At 50.1% G+C, this 19,392-nt stretch overlaps 1 protein-coding gene across 8 annotated transcripts; it reads left to right on the forward strand.

Moving 5' to 3' along the window:
- The first annotated feature begins 10,701 nt into the window (after positions 1-10,701).
- Positions 10,702-19,129, forward strand: ACVR1B (activin A receptor type 1B). Of its 8 annotated transcripts, XM_074164975.1 has the most exons (9): positions 10,732-10,936; positions 12,211-12,459; positions 13,057-13,058; positions 13,816-13,903; positions 14,274-14,441; positions 15,008-15,164; positions 15,665-15,789; positions 16,403-16,533; positions 17,369-19,129. In XM_074164975.1, exons 1-9 carry the CDS (start codon positions 10,762-10,764, stop codon positions 17,492-17,494), a joined length of 1,221 nt encoding a protein of 406 aa, XP_074021076.1. In that variant the 5' UTR covers positions 10,732-10,761; the 3' UTR covers positions 17,495-19,129. The 8 variants fall into 8 exon arrangements, with proteins under 8 accessions (XP_074021075.1, XP_074021076.1, XP_074021074.1 ...); XM_074164974.1 differs by lacking the exon at positions 13,057-13,058 and having other exon boundaries at positions 10,702-10,936; positions 13,673-13,903; XM_074164973.1 differs by lacking the exon at positions 13,057-13,058 and having other exon boundaries at positions 13,673-13,918; positions 14,133-14,441.
- The last annotated feature ends 263 nt before the right edge of the window (positions 19,130-19,392 follow it).

Consider the following 19,392-nt stretch of genomic DNA (forward strand, 5'->3'; position numbering starts at 1 on the left):
GGCGCCTGGGGCTGGCGGCACACCCCGAGCCCACCCCAGATGCCACGGCCAATGGATGAGCAGGAACCGGAGCTGCCACCATCCCCTGCCACAGCCCCCGAGCCCGGCCAGGCACCCACCCATGGCTGGCACCCAGCGCAGCACAGCAGCAGCGGGTGCTGCCCAAACCTGCCTGCCCGGCGCGGCAGCAGCGGGGATGCCGCGGGCTCGGCGGCAGCAGCAGGAATTCCCCGGCAGGCCTGCGGTACCCGGCACACCTCTCACCGGAGGAGATCTGGGTTTTGCTTGGAAAGGATGGTGCAGGGGTAGCATCCCCCTGGCTGGGACGGATCTGCACCCCGGCACGTCTCAGTGCTCCCCAGGACAAGGAGCCGTTAGCACCAAGAAGGCTCCAAGCTTCCCCCATGCCACAGGGACACACCAAGACAGTGGCTGTGGCGGCCTTATCCTTCCCCAGCAGTCCCCCTTTCCAAGCCCTTTTGCAATTTGCCAATATTTTGGTGTTTTCTGGGGTGTTTTTTTGCACCCTGTGGCCAGCTCTGGCCCGCACTGCTCACCACCATCCCCAAAACCACCCCACGTTCAGGGCTGGTCAGATGGGACTGGGACATTCAGCAGAGCCAGCTTTGCGCCTTACTCCATAATTATTTAATTATTAAGATTTAATATATTTAATAAAGTGTAAAGCTATTTTATCGCTTAACAGCTGCCAAACCTCCATGGGGCAGCAGGTGACGTGGCAGGATGAGACCCCGTCACTTCTGCATGGCTTAATTTATTGCTTCAACACCGTGTAGCTGCCGCGCATCGCCCCGGCTTTGCCGGATCCTGCAATAAAACTGGCTCCAGCCTCCCGCCAAGGCTCTCCCTGGGCCCAGCTGCACCGGGGGGGGGCTGTGGCTACTGGCCCTCCCGCTTCCCAGGGTTTTCCCTGCCAGTGGCCCGGGGCTGAGGGCAAACACCTCAAATGAGCGGGGAGGTGGCTCGGGAGAGCCATGGGGTTTCAGCCCCCATGGGACCTCAGCCTTTCCCAGCACATCGCTGCAGCCACCCCTGGCTCGTCTTGCCCTGCCCATGTGTCCCACTCCCAGTTAGTGACTGGGAGAAACTGGTCAGCACAGGGCAGCTGCTGGCCGTCGGTGGGGCCGGCACTGCGGTGAGGGCTGCACGGGGCAGGGCTCGGGGTGGTTTGCCCGGGGTTTTGGGTGCTCAGAACAGGGTTTGGGGTGCCCTGCCTGGGATTTGGGTGCTCAGCCTGGGGGTCAGGGTGCCCCACCCAGGGTTTGGGGTGCCCCGCCCGGGGTTCGAGGGGCCCAGCCCGCGGGTCAGGGGTGGTGAGTCCAGGTTCTGGGTGCCCTGTCCGGAGTTTCGGGGTGTCCCTTGCCCGGTGTTCGGGGTGCCCAGCCCCCGCTGCACGCACACTGCACGCGCCCTCCCGACGGGCGAGCACGCGCACCCCCTTACACGCACACACACCCCGCACACTCCACCGCACCCCCACCATTGCACACTTCTGGCGCCCCCCTCCCACTCCCGCTCCGAGTCGGCCGACCCCTCCCGCCGCGCCCTCCCCTTTAAGACGCGCCGTCCCCTTTAAGGCTCGCCCCGCCCCGCGGCCGCGCGCCGGCGCTCGCCCCTCCCGCAGGCGCTGGCGGCCGCTCGCACCCAGGCCGCGGCGCTCGCCATGGCCGCCCGCCCGCCGCCCGGCCACCGCCGCCCCCCGCCGCCGCCCGCCGTTATCCTTCTCGCCCTGCTGCTGGCCGGGGCGTTCGGCGGGGCCCGCGGTGAGTGGCGCTTCCTCCCCCCCCCCTTCAGCCCTGGGCCCGGCCCCGGCCCCGCACCGGGCACAACATGGCGGCGCGCCGCCCCGCCCCCGCCCGGCATCGAGACCGTGAGGGGAAGCCGGGGGGGGGGGGCGGGGAGATTGTGAGGGAAGCGGGGGGTTGCTGAGGGGGGGAATCGTGAGGGAAATGAGGGATCGATGAGGAGAACCAAGGGGGGAGGCGATGGGGGCGCAGTGGCGAACTCTGGGCCAGGAGTGGGGTCGGCCCGGGGGGGCTGTGGGGCAGGTGAGGAGGGGGGGTTGAGGCCGGGGGGAAAGCGGGGCGGGGGGAAGGAGGTGCGAGGGGATTTGGGGGCCGGAAGGTTTCCTGTAGGCTACGGCGAGGGCCCTGAGGGGTTTGCCCTGGGGGAGCAGAGGTGGATGTCGGGGTGGGGGGGAGAAATAGGGGGGGATCTATGGAGTTGGGGGGTCCTGGGAGGTGGGGAGTGTCTCTGGAGGCAGCAAGGACTTGGTCGGGCCCCCGGGGTGGTGGGCAGCACCGAGCCCCCTTGGGGGGTCGAGCCTGGCAGGGGGGCATGTGGTGCGAGGGGACCCTCCAGCCTGTCTGGGGACCCGCCCCTCCGCGGAGGGGACAGCTGTGTGTCGGGGGTGGGGGAAGCAGTAATTGGGGCTGGGGGCTGTGAGCAGGCGATGCTCCAAGGAGACCCACGCTCACCTTGGCTTTGGCCAGGGAGAGAACTGAGAGTCTTTGAGCCTTCAGGAGATAATGAAGAAAACTTAAATGTAGGTGTTTTTTCTCGGAGTGAGGAAGAACCGGGTGGTCAGTGTATGTTGGGGGTCGTCAGGGGTGTTTTGAGCGGAGCCGGGGCTGGGCCTGGGGCAGGGCCAGGAGGGGAAGTGCCACCATGTTGTTGTTGGGCCTGGATCCCACCTCAGGGGTTTGGAGGGGGGAGGTTCGACAGCCCCCATGTGCCAGAGATTGCATTTTGTGCTTAATATATACCCTCTTGGAATCTGTGGGGTTTTTTTTCAAAGAAACCTTTCTAAAGCCCCGTGCCTCTGGATTGTAACAACTGTAAATATTTGTTTGGAGGGAGGTAAGTGAGGGAAAACTCTTTGTTTCGGTTGTTTGTTCTGTGGCGATCCTTTTTCTTTACCTGAGAGGGTGCAGCCGCTGCCAGGGGAAGAGCGAGAGGTATCAGCTCCACATTTTTAAAGAGATTGGCCCTTTCCCCTGGTTTTGGACAGGCCTGAAGCATCTCTGAGCTCCTCTTGGCAGGGCTGGTGGCAGCAGCTTCTCCAGTGTCCGAGGCTTTGCCGTGCAGTCCCTCTCTCTGTGGCTATCGGGGGCGATTGCTGCTTGTGTAACGCAGGTACCTGTTCCAACAGGAACCGCACTGAAACATTTTTCTCCTCCCCAATCCTCTTGCTGTTCGTGTTATGTATTATCAACCGACTGCGAGAAGGTAATAACTTTGTACGTGCAGATCTGGACTTGTTCGCCACAGAAAATGGCTTTAAATCCCCACTAGGGCAGTAGGTTAGGGGTGTATTTGCGAGTCCAGGTGAATCTGGTAATACAAACCTGCTTTAGGGGAGCGTGGCCGGGCTTTGTTTTAACCTAAAGAATAATCCAGCCTTAGAAAGGTGTTTCAGCTTTTCTGTGATAAATGGCAAAGCAGGACCCAATGAGACTCGTCTCACATCTGCTCTCAGACTTTCACTTCACATTTTATATACAGCTGGTGTTTATTAAGAAATAAATAAATAAACAGGAAAGGGCCAATTGACTGCGTGTGTCTCCTGGAAACTCGGCCGACTGTCAGTGCCTTTGATACTGGGCTCTGGATGGCTGGTTATTGTTTCCGCTCGGTATGTGCTCTGTGTTTTTGTTCACGACGTCCAGTAGAAGATGTGGGCTCAGCCTGGCCTCAAGGGCGCCAGGGAGCTGCGTTTGTGGAGCCGGGAGCAGGATGGCAGGGAACAGGGACCCTCACCCTGCAAATTGTTTGCTTCTCGAGCAGCCATGATGTGCACTCAGACTACGTCCTCAGCCGGCAAGGGCTGCCCTTACTACTGTGCTTTATACAAGAGATCTTAACAGCTGCTTATTTCAGGGGAGGTTGGAAAGACATCCTGATTTCTGCAGTGCTTGGGAGCTGTGAACCTCTGTGTGCGTCAGTAAATGGAGTAGAAAACACCCCCCCAGCCCCTTCCAAAAAAGGGAAAGAAAGAAAAAAAAAAAAAAGGTGCCTCTGCAGCGATGGTTGCAGGGTGGTTGTAGGGTGGTTGTAGCTAGGCTTTGTTTGCATGCTTGAAATAAAGCAAAAGAATACTGTGGGGAGCAATCTTGGGCCAGCAGATCTTACTATTAACACCTACTTAAAATATTTACCTGGTTAAATCAGGCAAACTCCGCGTGGTCCATAAGTTGTATCTTACAACTTTCCAAGAAAGACTTCTCTAACTGGAAATTAAAAACAGTGTCCAACAAGCATTCTTGAACTCCTTCAGCTCCTTGGCCAGACAGCTCAGATTTTTTTTTTTTTTCCCTGGGTATGCCGTCCGCTGCCAGTAGTGGATGCTCCGGAAATTGCTGTTGCGAAAGGAGCAAAGTAAAACGTCAATTCTCTTAACAGCAAGCAAAGTTCACTGGGTGTTGACCAGTGGAAATATGTTCTCTGCCGCACAGCCAGCACAGTTATCTGAGCAGACCGAGGAGGAATTGCTCATCTCGAGGGAGAAAGCTGCGATGGTGTTACAGGGATGGAACCTTCACTGGTGCTGAGCTTGTAGAGCCGGACCCTCTGTGTGAGCAGTTGTACAGGCTGGGAGACCTCTTTTGTCCCCATTATTTAAGCCACTGGCTTTCCAACCTCCCTTCTCATTGATTGTGGACCCGTGTATTTATTTTTTCATCAGAAAAGTGGACTTCACTGCCTATTAAAGCCCCTTGACAAAGGCTTGGTTTTTCAGCTCTTGCTGTCTTCTGTGGGCTTCTTGGAAGTAACCTGTGGGCTGCTGGGTGCTGGAACATAGACTGCATGTTAAATAACTTGTTATTTAGACTCTGAAAAAGCGTGTGCCTGTTGCCTGAGAATACACAGCATCGGTCTTAAGTCTTGAAAGCCATCAGTAATGACCTGTGTATCTGCCTTGCCATGAGACTGGTTTGCAGGGCTTTCCTCCACAGTGCTGGTGTGGTATGGGTGGCTCCTAAACTGGTTTCCTAAGAAGTTAAAACACAAAATAGGTGTCAGAGCAGAGCCTGGAGAGGGAGTTTGGAACCATGTGTCTGTTTTCTGAGTTGAAGAGCAGCAGCAGAAATGTCAAGGCTTCTTCTAATTAACCTATTAATGATGAGACTCCTGTCAATTCGCTTATTTAAAATTCATTTAGAAGCTCTCCTTTTGTGTTACTTGAGTAGATGCAGGGAAAGTTTTTCACTTTAAAGGTGAGAGCATGTTCTTCCTGCCTATTTATTTTTTTTTTTCCATTTAGTACATATTTTCTGCTCAGCCGTGATGTGTTCATATCAGGTTCAACCTGTGCCAGGGGACTGCAGCCAGCTTGAAAAAGTTGAGACTCTTGTTTCCAGCTTTAAATATCCTAGTATAATTTTTAGTTTCTGGATGACTTGCATAAAAGTGCTTTTTTTCATAGTACTTTGCAGCTAATTTTAACTCTCTTTCATTTAGCAGCAGTGGGTCAGTAGATTTCATAAGCAAGGAGCAAAAGAGATGTTGAGATCTGAAAGTAGGAGGAGAAGTTGCTGGGGCAGTGGGATGTAGGAGGGATATCCGAGTTGGTGGCACTGTATCTACAAAAGGGCAAATCCGTGCTCGTTTCTGCTCCTTTGTAAGGAAACAGGGGCATTGGGAGTGTCCAGAAGTGGCCTTGCACTTGATTTTGGAGGCAGTGGGTGTGGGTGAGCTGACTCTGGAGCATGGAGAAGTACTGGTGGGGGGGTGGGTGTGTGTATATATATATATATATATTTATACAAGGCAGGCATTTCAGACTCAGGCGTATCCTAGAGAGGGATGTAGGGATCCAGTTGTTGATGCCAGGCAGCAGAAGGATCAAGGTGAATATAATGGAAAGTAAATCTTTGTTTTTAAAATCTTCATCAGATGGCTTTGGATGTCCTCATCCCGGCCTTTTGAATGTGAAGCCCTGGTTGTTTTCTGGAAGCACCATTCTTGGGGTGCTCTGGTTGAACAGGGAGCACAAAGGGACTCCTGGAACAGACCTCCGCTGCCTTGCCGCAAGGGAGTGCATTTTATTCCTAGCCTGCTTTTGGGCAAAACACTCTGTGATAAAGGTTATTCTTTATTTATTTCAGCACAGTATATAGCGAAACCCTGAAAGGTATTTCTTTCTTCCAAGCATGTTTACACACGTCCCTCTTCATTAGAGCATCTAAAGAAACAGCAGAGGTACAAACCCAATTGTTTTCCATTTCTCTTGCTAACATTATGCTGCTGCAGCATTAAAGCATCACTACCAGATTGGGTCTCATTAAGTTAGGTGCTGTGCAGAGACATAATAAATTGCAGCTCCTGTTCCAGAGCCTTATAAAGGCTCAGAAGTCAGGGCAATCATTGTTGTTCCAGCCTCCATTCGAACTGTTGAAAAAGAACAGCAGCTTACAATCTCTGCAAAAAATCTGTTTATCTGGTAAATACGTGGGTGGTTATTGGCAATTTTACCAATGATCATCTTCAGGTTAATTATCTTAATACATCTTGATCAGGTAGTGGTTAGCCCTGAGAAAATGTCGTCTTGCATAGCACAGCTTCAGGAAAATGTATTCCAAAAGGTGCTTAACACCATTACATTAGATTTTGCTGTGAAACTTTCCCCTGTCTAGCTGCATAGACATCTTGACACATGCAATCCTGTGTGAGAATATATATGTGCAAAATGAGCTCAGATAGTTGCTAAAAAAAAAAAAAATATTCTTTGACTGTCAGAGCCTAATATTGTAGTCTCCCTGGAGCCTTGAGCTCTAATCCAGGGACCTCCACCTGTTTGTTTGGATTCATTTTGTAAATAGTCGCCTTTAATGGGGGAATTTGGTACAAGAAGGCCTTTTCTTGGTTTTCTCTCTGCTGTAGATAATGCAAAGGGATACTAATACTTCCATGCTCAGTTCCTGCCAGGAGCAATCCGTGTCCCTGGATGGGTGCCTCGCAAGGAGCAGAAGCCCCTCTTGGGCCCAGGGTGGTCACTTGAAGGAGTAGCTGGGCCAGCAGCCGAGCCCTGGGCTGTGTGAACTGAGGGTCAAGGAGAGTTTGTCCTTCGGCAGTACCAACTGACCGCTCTTGTTTTCGGGAAGAGCAGTGAGGGCTGGCACCGGGCTGGCTTGCTCCAGGGGTGGATATCGCCACCACCCGCGCTCTGCCTTGGATTAAATCACAGTGAGGGTTTGCTTCAGTATAAATCCCAACCTGATCCATCCCCTGAGTGAGAACAAAGCTTTCTTTCTGAGGATCTACAGCTTAATGTTAGGCTTGTTTAAACAGCTTCTTTAAAGGGTTGGGTTTGTCTCTGAGCAGGATGTCAGAAGGAGTGTGCTGAGCGGATAGAGCAGCCTCTGCTGCCAACTTCTGTAGCACCTTCCGGGCGGACTCATCCCCGGGCGTCTGCGCTGCCCCAGCTCTGTGAACTGCTCTTTTGTTTTCGTTTGCCCCATCTATTTTCTTCAGCCCAGTCGGTTTCTTTTATTAAGTAGATTATATGTTTTGCTCAATAGAAGCTTTTCTTCCCAAAGAAAAAGAGTGCTGTTGGTATGAAAAATGCTTTTATTCACTCTCCTTTTGCTTCGCCGAGGCATCCCCGGCTGCTCTCAGGAGCACCCCAGAGATGCCCAGCGCGGGGCTCTGGGTACCTGTCCATTTTCTGACCCTTACCCGAGGGGAAACAACAGTTGCTTTTTCCTGGCTTCTGATGATGATGATGATATGAGGAGAATTTTCCCTCCTGGTTAATCAGACTTGAAATGCTGGACCAGCATGGGTTGCCCTGTCATTCTCCTCTCTGCCAGCAGCTGCCCAGTTCCCGGCGAGCCCCGGTGCAGGCAAGCTTTTCCTTCTCAGCGCACCCGGTGCCTGCGGGAGGTGATGCTTAGGGAGGAACATGGCTGTAGCCATGGTAGATGTGTATCCTGGGCTTTTTCATAGTAAAAATAAAGAGTCTACTCCTGGCTGTGCAAGGGAGGCTGGAGCTGGACTTCAGTGCTTGCCCAGGGATCTCACCGTCTTTCCTAAAATTTGAGAGTGCCTACCTGTAGCCTGGAGGTTAATGACAGGAGTATCTGGAAAGCCTCGAGTGTCTCTCCTGAAAGGTGTAGCAGAAGTACACATGTGCTGAAGCCTTAATTTTCTTTGTTCATGCTACTCTCCTTACCATAGGGGGTTTTGAGGTGCAAACATAAGAATTGCTGTTAAAAAAAGAGTAGTTGTCTCAGAGGGGGAACATCAGCTGGCAGCACCAGGAGGTGAGCTGAGGCCATGCTCTGTGGGGCTGCCCCTCCTCAGCAGGAAACTTCTGCTCTGCACAGGACAGATACGGATCTTCTGCCTCTGTCCCTGTGCACCAGAGCTCTGGTATCATACCTTGCAGGTAAACTGATTTTTTTTTTAATGCTAGAAATGCAACAACCAGCTCCTCTGCTTTCTTTCTCAGAGGGATGCTTAGTTTCAGGCCAGATACTTAGTTTCAGTAAGAAGTTTACAAAACCAGTTTTATTAGTGCATTGAAGTGTTTTGTTTACTTCGGAGCTTCTGGAAGCAAAACTGCCATACCACATGCCTTGGGTTTGAGACCTTAGAAATTAGTCTAAACAGGAACAAAGTTCAGTTTTGCTGTATCTAAGTCAAGTTGAAAAGAGCCTACGTGGTGAAACGTGTGTGGTTTAAATGTTTTTAATTTGTACCTTGAGTTTTTGATAAAGTAACAAATGAGATGCTTTAAAACTCTATGTCCTTTTAAGCATTCTTGAAGGTAGGAATGTGCCCTGTCTGCTTCTTCCTTTCTCATGTTTTCATAAAAACTCCATTATAACCAACATTTGTTTCCCCAAGTGTGCATATTTTTCAGAAGAATTGTCTTTTCTGTGCTCTGCTGACCACTGGAAAACAGCATACTCGGAGCTGTTTGTCAAGTTGAACATTAGTGGTTTTTTTTTTTTTCCTTCCATTATAAAGTTTTCCCTTAAAAACAGCGTAATCGATGGGTATGGTGCTCTCAATCCTCAATACAGTTCAGTCTCAGGGTCTTCTCTGTCCCTTTTCCATCCTGTGTCCCTTTTCCTTGGCCTGTGCTAAGCACATAGTAATAAGCTACATTTGCTTGTGATGCTTTTTAAAGATGTCTCACTTAACAGCTCTTCTGGGGTTTACTGGCTGCTGGTTCAGCTTTGCACCTGGGGGTTCAAAACTCACCAGCGTCTGCGTTTAGCCTATCTGAAACACCACAGCCCACCTCTGAGCTGTGAAACAGCTCCCAACAACAGCTAGGAAATGAAGAACGCAGTGTCCAGAGAGAATTGCGTCCTAAGTCAATTAGCCTAACTGATTTTCCTAGAACACTGGAGATAAGGGATAATGAGTGTCTTCCTCCTAAATGGAGAACCCTGAGGTTGATCAGGACCTGCTGGTTTTTCGTTAAGCTCAAGTAAGGTGCCCCCAGCAGCGTAACTCTCCACGTGTTAGCTGGGAGAGGCTCTTCTAGTGTCATGAATATCCTTGAATGCTGGTGCTTCTTAAGCCTGCTGGTTGCCAGAGATGGTGACTGAGGGCTCGGCACTTCCCTTGCCCCGCGGGAAGGTGGCTGACATGCACGAATATTGACAGTGACTTTCATGTGTGTCTTCAAACCGAGAAGGTACAAGCAGACATAGAGGATTTAGCTATCAGGCTGGGGAGAGTTAACTGTGGTGCTTGTTTCTTTCAAAACCCTTCTTCAAACTCTCTCTACCTGAAAGACCATTTCTGCAGCGGGTAAGTACATGTTTCTGAATCCCTCCAGGGAGGCTGAAAGATCTGATGAAAGCTGAAGAAAATACTGTGTGCTGCTAAACAAGCCCCACCCTTCTTCTTGACATTGTTGTATTCGCTCTTTGTTCCCAAGGATGGCGATGCCAGGGGATTTGCTTACAGTTTTTCAGGCAGCTTGAGAAAAGCACAATGACAGCTGGGAGGCGGAAAAATGTGGGAATCTGCCTTGGAGTTTCTCCTTCGCTCTTTACCCAAATAATCTTCGTGGAGAGCAGGCAAAAAGCCAGGAATGTATTTGACCCAAGGTAGTGTCTGGGATCAGGAAAGCAGTAACTAAGTGGCTGATCTGGTTGGTGTAGCACGCTTGGCTTGCGTAGATGGTTTTGATTGGGTTTGGTTTGGCATCTGTCAACTGCTGCTTGTCTCCTGCAAGCTGGGGAGGTTGTCCCTCGCTAGCCCCTAACGGGCAGCTCGTCTTTGGCGTGGCTGAGGAAGCCCGGACAGCGAGTTCGGGTGAAACCCAGTCTGTCAGTGTGAACAATTGTTGTTTTCAGTTTGCGTTCTGACCCTCGGTCAGGTTGGGAGTGGATCTTGGTAAAATCTAGCCTAGTTTGCAGGGATGACTTGGGTCATCACTGTTAGTGGTTGTGACAGGGGCAGGAAAAAGGGCTGTCTGGGCAGTCGTCTTCTGAAAAGGCTCCTCTGCTTCCACGTTGTGTTTTGTGCTTAAATTGGGTTCTTGCGGGTCTGAAACACCGAGTATGACTTGTTCTGTTCCCAAAGTCAGTTCTTCCTGAGTCTAAGAATGTCCCGTTCCCTCTGAAATGAGAAATTTCAAGAAGTTTTCTCTTGTTTGAGCGTTCAGTCTCCGGTGGGTTTTAAGGAGGGGGTCTTGTTTTGATTTCTGCAGCTTTGACGTGTTTGTGCTCTGACTGCAAACAAGCAAACTCCACCTGTGAAACGGATGGCGCGTGCATGGTCTCAGTCTTCAACCTGGATGGTGTTAAACATCACGTTCGGACCTGCATTCCTGAAGCAAAATTGATTCCTGCTGGGAAACCCTTCTATTGTCTGAGTTCAGAAGATCTGCGTAATACTCACTGCTGCTACTCTGATTTTTGCAACAAAATTGATTTGATGGTTCCCAGTGGTGAGTAGAGGACTAAATAAATGGCCTGTTTGAAGTGGGGAGGGAAGAAGCTGTCTGTTGGGATTGGGAATAAGGAGTCCTCAGCCATTTTTCCCTTCTTCCCTTAGGTTGCTGTGTGAATTTGAGTGCTAGGTTTATTTCCTTGATCCGTAAAGTAGAAACAATAACAAACTACTTTAAATTAAAATGTGAAGTTGCTTGAACTCCCCTGTGGCCAACAAAATGTCACCAGATGATGCGGTTGTACTTTAGGGTAGGAGAAGCTTCCAAAGTTTGGCGTTTTTTTCCCACCTGCACTCAGTAGCTCTGTATTACGAGACTCCTCTCGCCTTACCAGCTCTGCTGCTGGTGTCCTACAGGCTCCTGAAAGCAGCAGCAGCAGCAACATTCATTTACACTTAAATATGTTTCTGCTGCATGATGCTCTGCCTGCAGTGGCCTGAGGATGGTGTGTGTTCCCTGGGCACAGCTCAGATCCCTTTTTCTGGGGCTGAGCTGTGCTGTAGCCTGCCTTTTATCAGTTAAGAGTCACTTTCCATCTTCTAGGACTGTAGATCTTTTCAGTGACGAGCCATCAGTATGGGAACGTTGCAGCAGCTTCAGAGTGAAGTGTGTGGGGTGAAGGGGTGCACGGATTCTGAATACGCGAAGAGGAAGCAGCCCTGCCTTTGAGTGAGGGTGTGGGAAATGTCTGCTTCTTTCTAATTCCTGGGACACAGAGGGCATGCAGTACTTCCTCATACCTCCTTAGGCTCCGTTTTGGGCTGTTATTTAGTGGGTCATGTGAAGACTCCATTTTTCTTGGGTGCAGTGGGGAAATCTCATCTGTTCTCAAAAAGACAAATAATTGTTGTCTTCGGGTATGAGTCTTTACTGGTTGTTATAGGGCAAAGGGGAAAGAGAGAAATGAGTCCTTACTGCCTGGTGTTTTTTTCTTCTGCTTGGAGAGTTTGAGTGGAACGTAAAATGCAGGCTGTTCTAGCAAATTCAGCCCAGAAGAGGCTCCTGTCCTCTTTTAAATAGCAAGTGCCATAATCCCTGATCCCACAATTGAGGCACCATCTTCTTTTGGGGGTTCTAGCTGTAGTTTGCCTGCCTGGTGACTTTATCAGTCCCATATTATTTTGATGTGTCCTCTACCATCCTGGAGCAGCAAGCTAAAATTGTCCAGGCTCTGAGAGGATAATTAAAACACAAGAAGAAAGTCCTTAAAGAGCTCTTGTGAAGGAGTGATAATTTTCTAAAAGTGGTTTTCTCCTCCCTTTCCTTTCAAGGACACCTGAAAGATAATGAACCTCCATCAAGCTGGGGTCCTGTGGAGCTGGTGGCAGTGATTGCTGGACCTGTCTTCCTTGTGTTTGTTGTCATGATCATAGTAGTCTTTATTTTTCATCACCACCAACGAGTCTATCACAACCGTCAGCGGCTGGACATGGAAGACCCCTCTTGTGAAATGTGCCTGTCAAAGGATAAGACCTTGCAAGATCTAGTCTACGATCTCTCCACCTCTGGCTCTGGTTCAGGTATTAAGATATGACTGGAAATGACGAATGAGAACTTGCAATTCTAATGGAGGAGTCTGTTCTGGGCTCCTGGTTGCCACAGGTTGGCTGTTGCCTCGTCAGCCTGTTCCGGTTGCCCTGTCATGAGTAATGTGGAGGGCGTGTTTTAAATTCAGTCACGTGGTAGATGGTGTGGCCACAGCCCTGTGTCAGTGTTGAGTGCTTGGGCTGGGTAAGAGCAATAGTTCAACTCCTCCTCCTTAACTGCTGTGTAAAATGATGTGTAAAAATAGTTTTGGGTAGCTTTTCTCCAAGAGGATAACTCAAAACAGCTACGTCTAGTTCAAATCTAACCCTGGAAGGGGATTTGGTTTGGAAACAGACATTAACTGCTAACCTGTGGGTTGTTGGCTTTCAGAGGAGAATGCAGGACGTCACCTGCGTCAGAGCTAGCAGGAAAATGGGAAAGATCCCAGCAGCTGAAAATTTTACAGTGTGCAGATTCTGCATTTGCACAGTGCGTTTCAGCCCAAAGAATCCTTGGATCTTCCAAAGTGAACAATGTCCAGTGTTCTCTGTTGTAGTACTTAAAAGAAACCATCCCCAGAACAGATAGAGAAGTCACGTTTTATTCATGACTTTGAACTATGAAAGCAGTTAGGTTAAAAAAAAAATGAATTTTGCAGCAGATGGAAACTGTAGGATAATCCACAGAGGCAGAGAATATAACAAGCTGGTATTTGACCAGGGAATAAACATTTAGCACCGTATCTGCTATATATAAAATGTTTTGCGATCTCTTCTGTACGTGTTCTCAGCAGGTGAGCTCTGCAGCTGACGTAAGAGGTGGCAGCTACATTAGGGCTCCTTAAGAGAGATTCTGGGGGTTTACTGCTTTTTAGCAGAGTCTGTCTTCAACGAGTTACACTCTTTGCATATTCAGGCTAAAGTTACTTTGATCTGCCATAGAGCAGAAGTTCCCCAACTGCTCTGTGCCTAATCACTGGCGGGTTTCAAGCTACTTCAAAGCGATATGCAGATGCTGCCCAAGCAGCCAAACGGCACGTCCTACGCAGGAGCTACCACCATTTGCTGGTTTGGGGCTTGCTTAGGCTGCTGGTTGTTATCAAACGTGGAGCCTTCTAGGTCTGGAGATGCTCTACTTCAGACTCCAGGGTTCCAGGAGTTTCTTTTGCTGCTGCAGCCATTCATTCCTCCAATTTCTTGTCTGTAGGTTTGCCACTTTTTGTCCAACGGACTGTGGCTCGGACGATTGTCCTTCAAGAGATCATTGGGAAAGGCCGTTTTGGGGAAGTGTGGCGTGGCAGGTGGCGTGGAGGTGACGTGGCTGTAAAAATCTTCTCTTCACGTGAGGAGCGGTCCTGGTTTAGGGAAGCGGAAATATATCAAACCGTTATGCTGCGACACGAGAACATCCTGGGATTTATTGCTGCAGATAACAAAGGTAAAACGTGCTTCAGTCCTGAGAGCAGAGACCTCACCAGTCTGCTCTTGGGAGCTGCATTTATTTCTTCATTTGGATTTGCAATTAAATGGTTAATGAAAACTGTTGGCTTTTCAAATAGCTACATATTTGAATGCTTCTTGCCAAAAGATGGTAAAATTGCTGCTGTTCTTGAGAGGCGCAATGGTGCGTTAAGCTCTACCTTAGGAAGCTGTGTTTTGCCTTAAAGTTTTTTTACCGTATTTGCCCCAGGCTGGCTGTGGAACTGCCTCATTACCCAGCAGCTCTACTCTGTACCAAAAAGACAGGTGCAAAATGCTCGATGGCTCCCTGCTGTCCCTGACTGAGCACAGTCTCTTTCCTGCTGCAGATAATGGAACATGGACTCAGCTGTGGCTCGTCTCTGATTACCACGAGCACGGGTCTCTCTTTGACTACCTTAATCGATACACGGTGACTATCGAGGGGATGATCAAGCTCGCCCTGTCTGCTGCTAGTGGGCTGGCCCATCTACACATGGAGATTGTGGGTACTCAGGGTAAGAGCGAAGTTTGAAAAGGTGCTGGGAATTCTTGAGGGGAGAATAAAGCAGAATTGATGAGGGGGAGTGGCGTGCTGCACAGAGAACACCGGCCGAGTCAGCCTGGATTCATCTGGTCAGTATTGACCGGGCACAGACAGATTGCTCTGGCTGCGCAGTAGGTCAGCCTCGCGCTACCTCCTGGCAGTTACAGCAGCATTTCACATCCCCATCCTAAAATTGGTGCTGCTTGGGTGGGGTGTTACCGCAGGCAGACGCAGAATTACAAACTTAGGTCCCCATCGATGTGTTTGATGCCTGGGATGGTGGAGTTGATGTCCCTCTTGAGGCCTCTGGGTGCTACTGCATCAGCAGAGCCTCTGTGGCGTGAGCAGAGCCTTCGCGTGCCGTGTGTTGGCAGCACCGCGCTGTTCCTCAGCGCTGAAGTGTATCCAAACGGGAAAATGTGTTGCAACACTGAGAGTTTAACTAACGCCCTGAGATCCGGTACTGCCTTGGTGCCAGTTTGACTAACAGATTTCAACAGACCTTGACCCCCACTACTCTTTATTTTGTTCTATTAGGAAAGCCTGGGATTGCTCACAGGGACTTGAAATCCAAGAACATATTGGTGAAGAAGAATGGCACGTGTGCCATCGCTGACCTTGGTCTGGCCGTCCGGCATGATTCAGTTACGGATACAATTGATATTGCACCAAATCAAAGGGTTGGAACCAAACGGTAGGAGAATGGTGTTCTTGGCCAGTGTTGGAAGGCGAACGCCTGAGCTGCTGATTGAGCACTGGTGAAATTCTCTGTCTTCAGCTTTTCCAAGTGTCTCACCAGTGTCAGCATTGTGCCCAGGGGGATGCTGAAGGGATGTCAGTACCTTTGTCTCGGGTGCCATCCAGCCGAGAGGTGTAGGCCAACTGCATAAACTCGGCACCAGGCAGCTCATACACTACGTGACAACAAGCTTGGCATTCTCTAAAGCCTTTTGGGGCCTACTGTCTGGAGCCTGATGTGCTTTTGGATGATTTGTAGCTCTTTCCCAACTTGCTATTCTTTTTGAGTTATTCTGTTCACCCTATTAGACCACAGGGTCCGGTTCTGTTCTGATTAAAGCTGTGCAGAGTAGAGCTTTGTCTGCTGGGAAATGCTGTGTGGGAAAACTTGCCATTCACTGTCTTCCGGAGAATCCTCTCTCAAAATTAACATGTTCTTCCTTTTCTGTTCTACAGATACATGGCCCCTGAAGTCCTGGATGAAACCATTAACATGAAGCATTTTGATTCATTTAAATGTGCTGATATCTATGCCTTGGGCTTGGTCTACTGGGAGATTGCTCGAAGGTGCAATGCAGGAGGTAATACCCTTCGTGTGCCCGTGCCATCGGCTTGGCTTCCTCACGGGTTTCCCGGCCTGGGTGTTTGTGAGGTTTGAGGGGGGCTGGGGGAGGAGATGTGTTGCTACTGAGGGAGTTAACAGAAATGACCTGCAACTGCTGTTAGACTGGCCTGTGTGGGGAGGTGGGGGTTAATGTTCTGACTGGTGGCTGGTGGTCCTTTGGATGGATTTTAAGGAAGTGGTGGTGCCGATTTGGTGGGTGACTTTCTTCCCCCAAATTGGTGTAAATGTGTGTCTTGGCACATCCAGCTGCAGGTAGAAGCGCAGCACTGCAGTGCACGTGACAGTCCTGCCTTCGACTCCTTGAGATTCGGTCGCCCTGCCTCTCTGGGAGGTGTTAATCGCAGCACACTGACTCTGTTCCAGTTTGGGCAGCTGCATTTTATTTCCCTGCATTTTTCTTGTAAACTCAAATCCCAGACTCTTCGTTTCTGTTCTAAATAACTGCAAAGTGTTGACGCATCTCAGCAATGAGTCATGGAGTTCCAAAGCGGCATCCGTCTGCCTTCAGCGAGTGCTGTGGTGAGGATCCCTTCTCCCAGGAACCGCATTTCCCCTTCTCTGCCTTCCAGGTATCCACGAAGAGTATCAGCTTCCGTACTACGACCTCGTACCCTCTGATCCTTCTATTGAGGAGATGCGGAAGGTCGTATGTGATCAGAAATTACGGCCTAATATCCCGAACTGGTGGCAAAGCTACGAGGTAAGGTCTGCTTTCGTCTTCACATCCCCTTCCCCCTCGATAAGGTGAGTAAAGTGTAAGTACTTGTTACTGTTTGAGAAACCCACAACAATTTGTTGTTGTTTATACAATTACTCTCTCACCCAATGACCCCTCCACGCCTGGGAAGGGGAGTTGGGAAAAGCAAGGAAACCCAAGGGTTGGAATATAAACAGGTTTAATAGAATAAGACTTATTAATTAATGTTAATAACACTAAAGAAACAATATTGATCCCAATACCAATATAAAATACACAAGCCCATTCTATTACAGGAGGCTGGTCCCCCCCTGCAGGGACAGCCAATGTGGGATCCTGTGAACGCTGGGGCTTCGGGAGGAAGGGAAGGGCTCAGGGCTCCGGCACCGGGGCAAGGAGTTCTCGGGGTGGCAGCCACCAAGGGGGTGGGAGAGAGAGAACTCCTCAGCAAAGTTTCTAATTTCTATGGAATGCGCCGTTCATGGTATGAAATAACCCATGGGTTATGGGACACTTGGGGCAAGTGCCTGTGTCTCGCTCCTCCTCGTCCCCACACCCCGAAAACACTGAGACCTTGAAACCCACACCCCAGAGCTGGTGAAAAAGTAAATATTTTCACCAGTTCAGACATCAGAATCTTTTAGAAGTGCAGTTTTCCCAAGCATTAGAAGAAAAACTGGTCCTGTGTTGCTCAAACCAGGGCAGTACTATAGGTTGAGCTCCAGCTTTAGGAGGTGTGGAGGCTGTACCCATGTCCAGCCAGGCAGCAGCCGCCTGGCAGAGCGATGTGGGGTCGGGGGGAGGAGAGCTCTGACATTTGCCATTGTTTCTTGCCTAGGCGCTGCGGGTGATGGGTAAGATGATGCGGGAGTGCTGGTACGCAAACGGAGCGGCTCGACTCACCGCCCTCCGCATTAAGAAAACCCTCTCACAGCTCAGTGTCCAGGAAGATGTGAAAATCTAAGCTCTGAGCCCCAGCAGGAGGAAACTGCACAAAAGCTGCCATGCTAGAGTAGACGTGTGACGGAGGCCTACCTCGTGTTTCTGCCCAATCTACTGCTACCAACCAGACAGCGTGACCTACAGGCTGCTCGGTGGGGTGACAGAGCCTATTGAATGGCTCTTTGCCCTGCTTGGGTATGAAACAATCCGAAACCTTTTATGATCACCTCCTGACAGTGTGAAGACTCGAGAGGGACTTAACCTGAGGGATCTCAGCCATGATCGTAACTCTTGTTTCTTTAACAGAAATCCCTGTAAAGTTCAGCGCGCGGCGCACCCCTTGGCAGCAGTTGAGGCCAGGGTGCGAGGTGCTGGGAGTGGGAAGGGAAAGGGAAGGTTTTCTTGCCGTACTCCGAGGATTTTTCCAGGGACTGGCACGTTCATGCAGAAAAAGCATTTGCAAAACAAATGGTGCTCCCTTCTGAGAGGCTGAGCCTGAACAGTTTATCAGCTTCACGAAACAGTTTCCCTCCTTTTTCTTAAGCTTGAAAAATCCGAAGTCAAAGCCCAGAACTCTGACTGGCTGTCAGTGTGTGCAGTGGTGTATGCATGCGCGAGGTGCGCGTGTCCCCCGTGCCTGTTCATCTCCTTCCCTCGACGTGCAGTGTCTGCCCGTAGGGTGGCTCATCTCTGTTCGTGCTTTCTGTGCATGTGCAAATCTAGAGTGTCCTTTTTTTGAGCTGTGCGCGCTGGTGCTCTCCTTGTCGAGTCGTGAGCATTGTCTGGCTTGGACAGGCTGCTTAAAACCAGATCCTTAGCTCTGCGATGGGTGCTGTGGCCTTGCTGTCCCTATGCCGGCTGCAGGAACTTCCCATCAGGTTGCCTCACTGCCACCCCCTCCCTTTTTTTTTTTAAAGACAAAACAAATGAGGAACTGACTTCACTCCTGGAATCCGGGGTTTTTTTGTTGTCTCAAGCTCCCGGGGTTTGTAATTCTTGGTAGGGTGGAAAGAGAGACTTGGGGTGGGAGGAGATGGCCCCGGAGCTGAGCTGGGTGTTGTAGAGCAGGCACTGCCTGGCTGGAAGGAGACCGGGCCGTGGGGAACTGCAGGAATGCGGTTCCTGAGTCCACCATCCAGGCACCCTCGGGGCCGTGCTGGGGGCTGGGGCCTGCTCTGCACCTCCCGAGGGGCACTCGGTGCCCAGCAGGGTCCAACAGTGGGGTGTGGGTTTGGAAATCCATTTTTTTTTTAATATACGTATATAAATATCTCATAATCTGGAAGTGGCTGTGTATAACTTGTAGGGTGGGGGGAACTGCATGAATTTTCTTTTGATGAAATGCCGGATCAGGGTGAAGCCGGGTTGGTTTGACTGTTGTCTGCAGTAGCTGAGGCTGGAGTCTGTCGTGCTGATGGCAGCGTTAAAGGCAATCTGGGAAGTGCCGGTTGTTTGGTGGTTAGGTCAGTATCTACGGTATAGAACTCTGAAGCCATAAATTTTAACTGGAGTGGTTTTGATTATTTTTTTTTTTTATTATTATAATTATTTTATGGGAGGGTCTGGATTTTAACTTTTTTTAATACTGTTAATTCTTTATAAGAGAAGAAAACCAATCTATAATTATTACCTCTTGACCTGTTTGTTTGTAAAGAAATCACTGAAAAAAAAAAAAAAAGAAAAAAAAAAACCCAATTGCACACAGCTCGATTTACACTGGAACTGTTTCTACTCAAATCTTGCGCCTGCTCTGTAAGGGGAGGTTTCATCTCTGCTCCGGCCACCGGGGTTAACTTTTGTTTTTTGGAACACTCTGTTCTTGCTGTCTGTGTATCTGTCCGTGTGTCCGTCCTCCCCGAGACTCCCCAGTTGTCTGTGATGTTGTGTAAAGTGAGGAGTGTGTTTTGCCTTGTGTTGGGA

The sequence above is a fragment of the Numenius arquata genome, chromosome 29, assembly GCF_964106895.1.
Source record: "Numenius arquata chromosome 29, bNumArq3.hap1.1, whole genome shotgun sequence".
NCBI classification, from domain to species: domain Eukaryota; kingdom Metazoa; phylum Chordata; class Aves; order Charadriiformes; family Scolopacidae; genus Numenius; species Numenius arquata.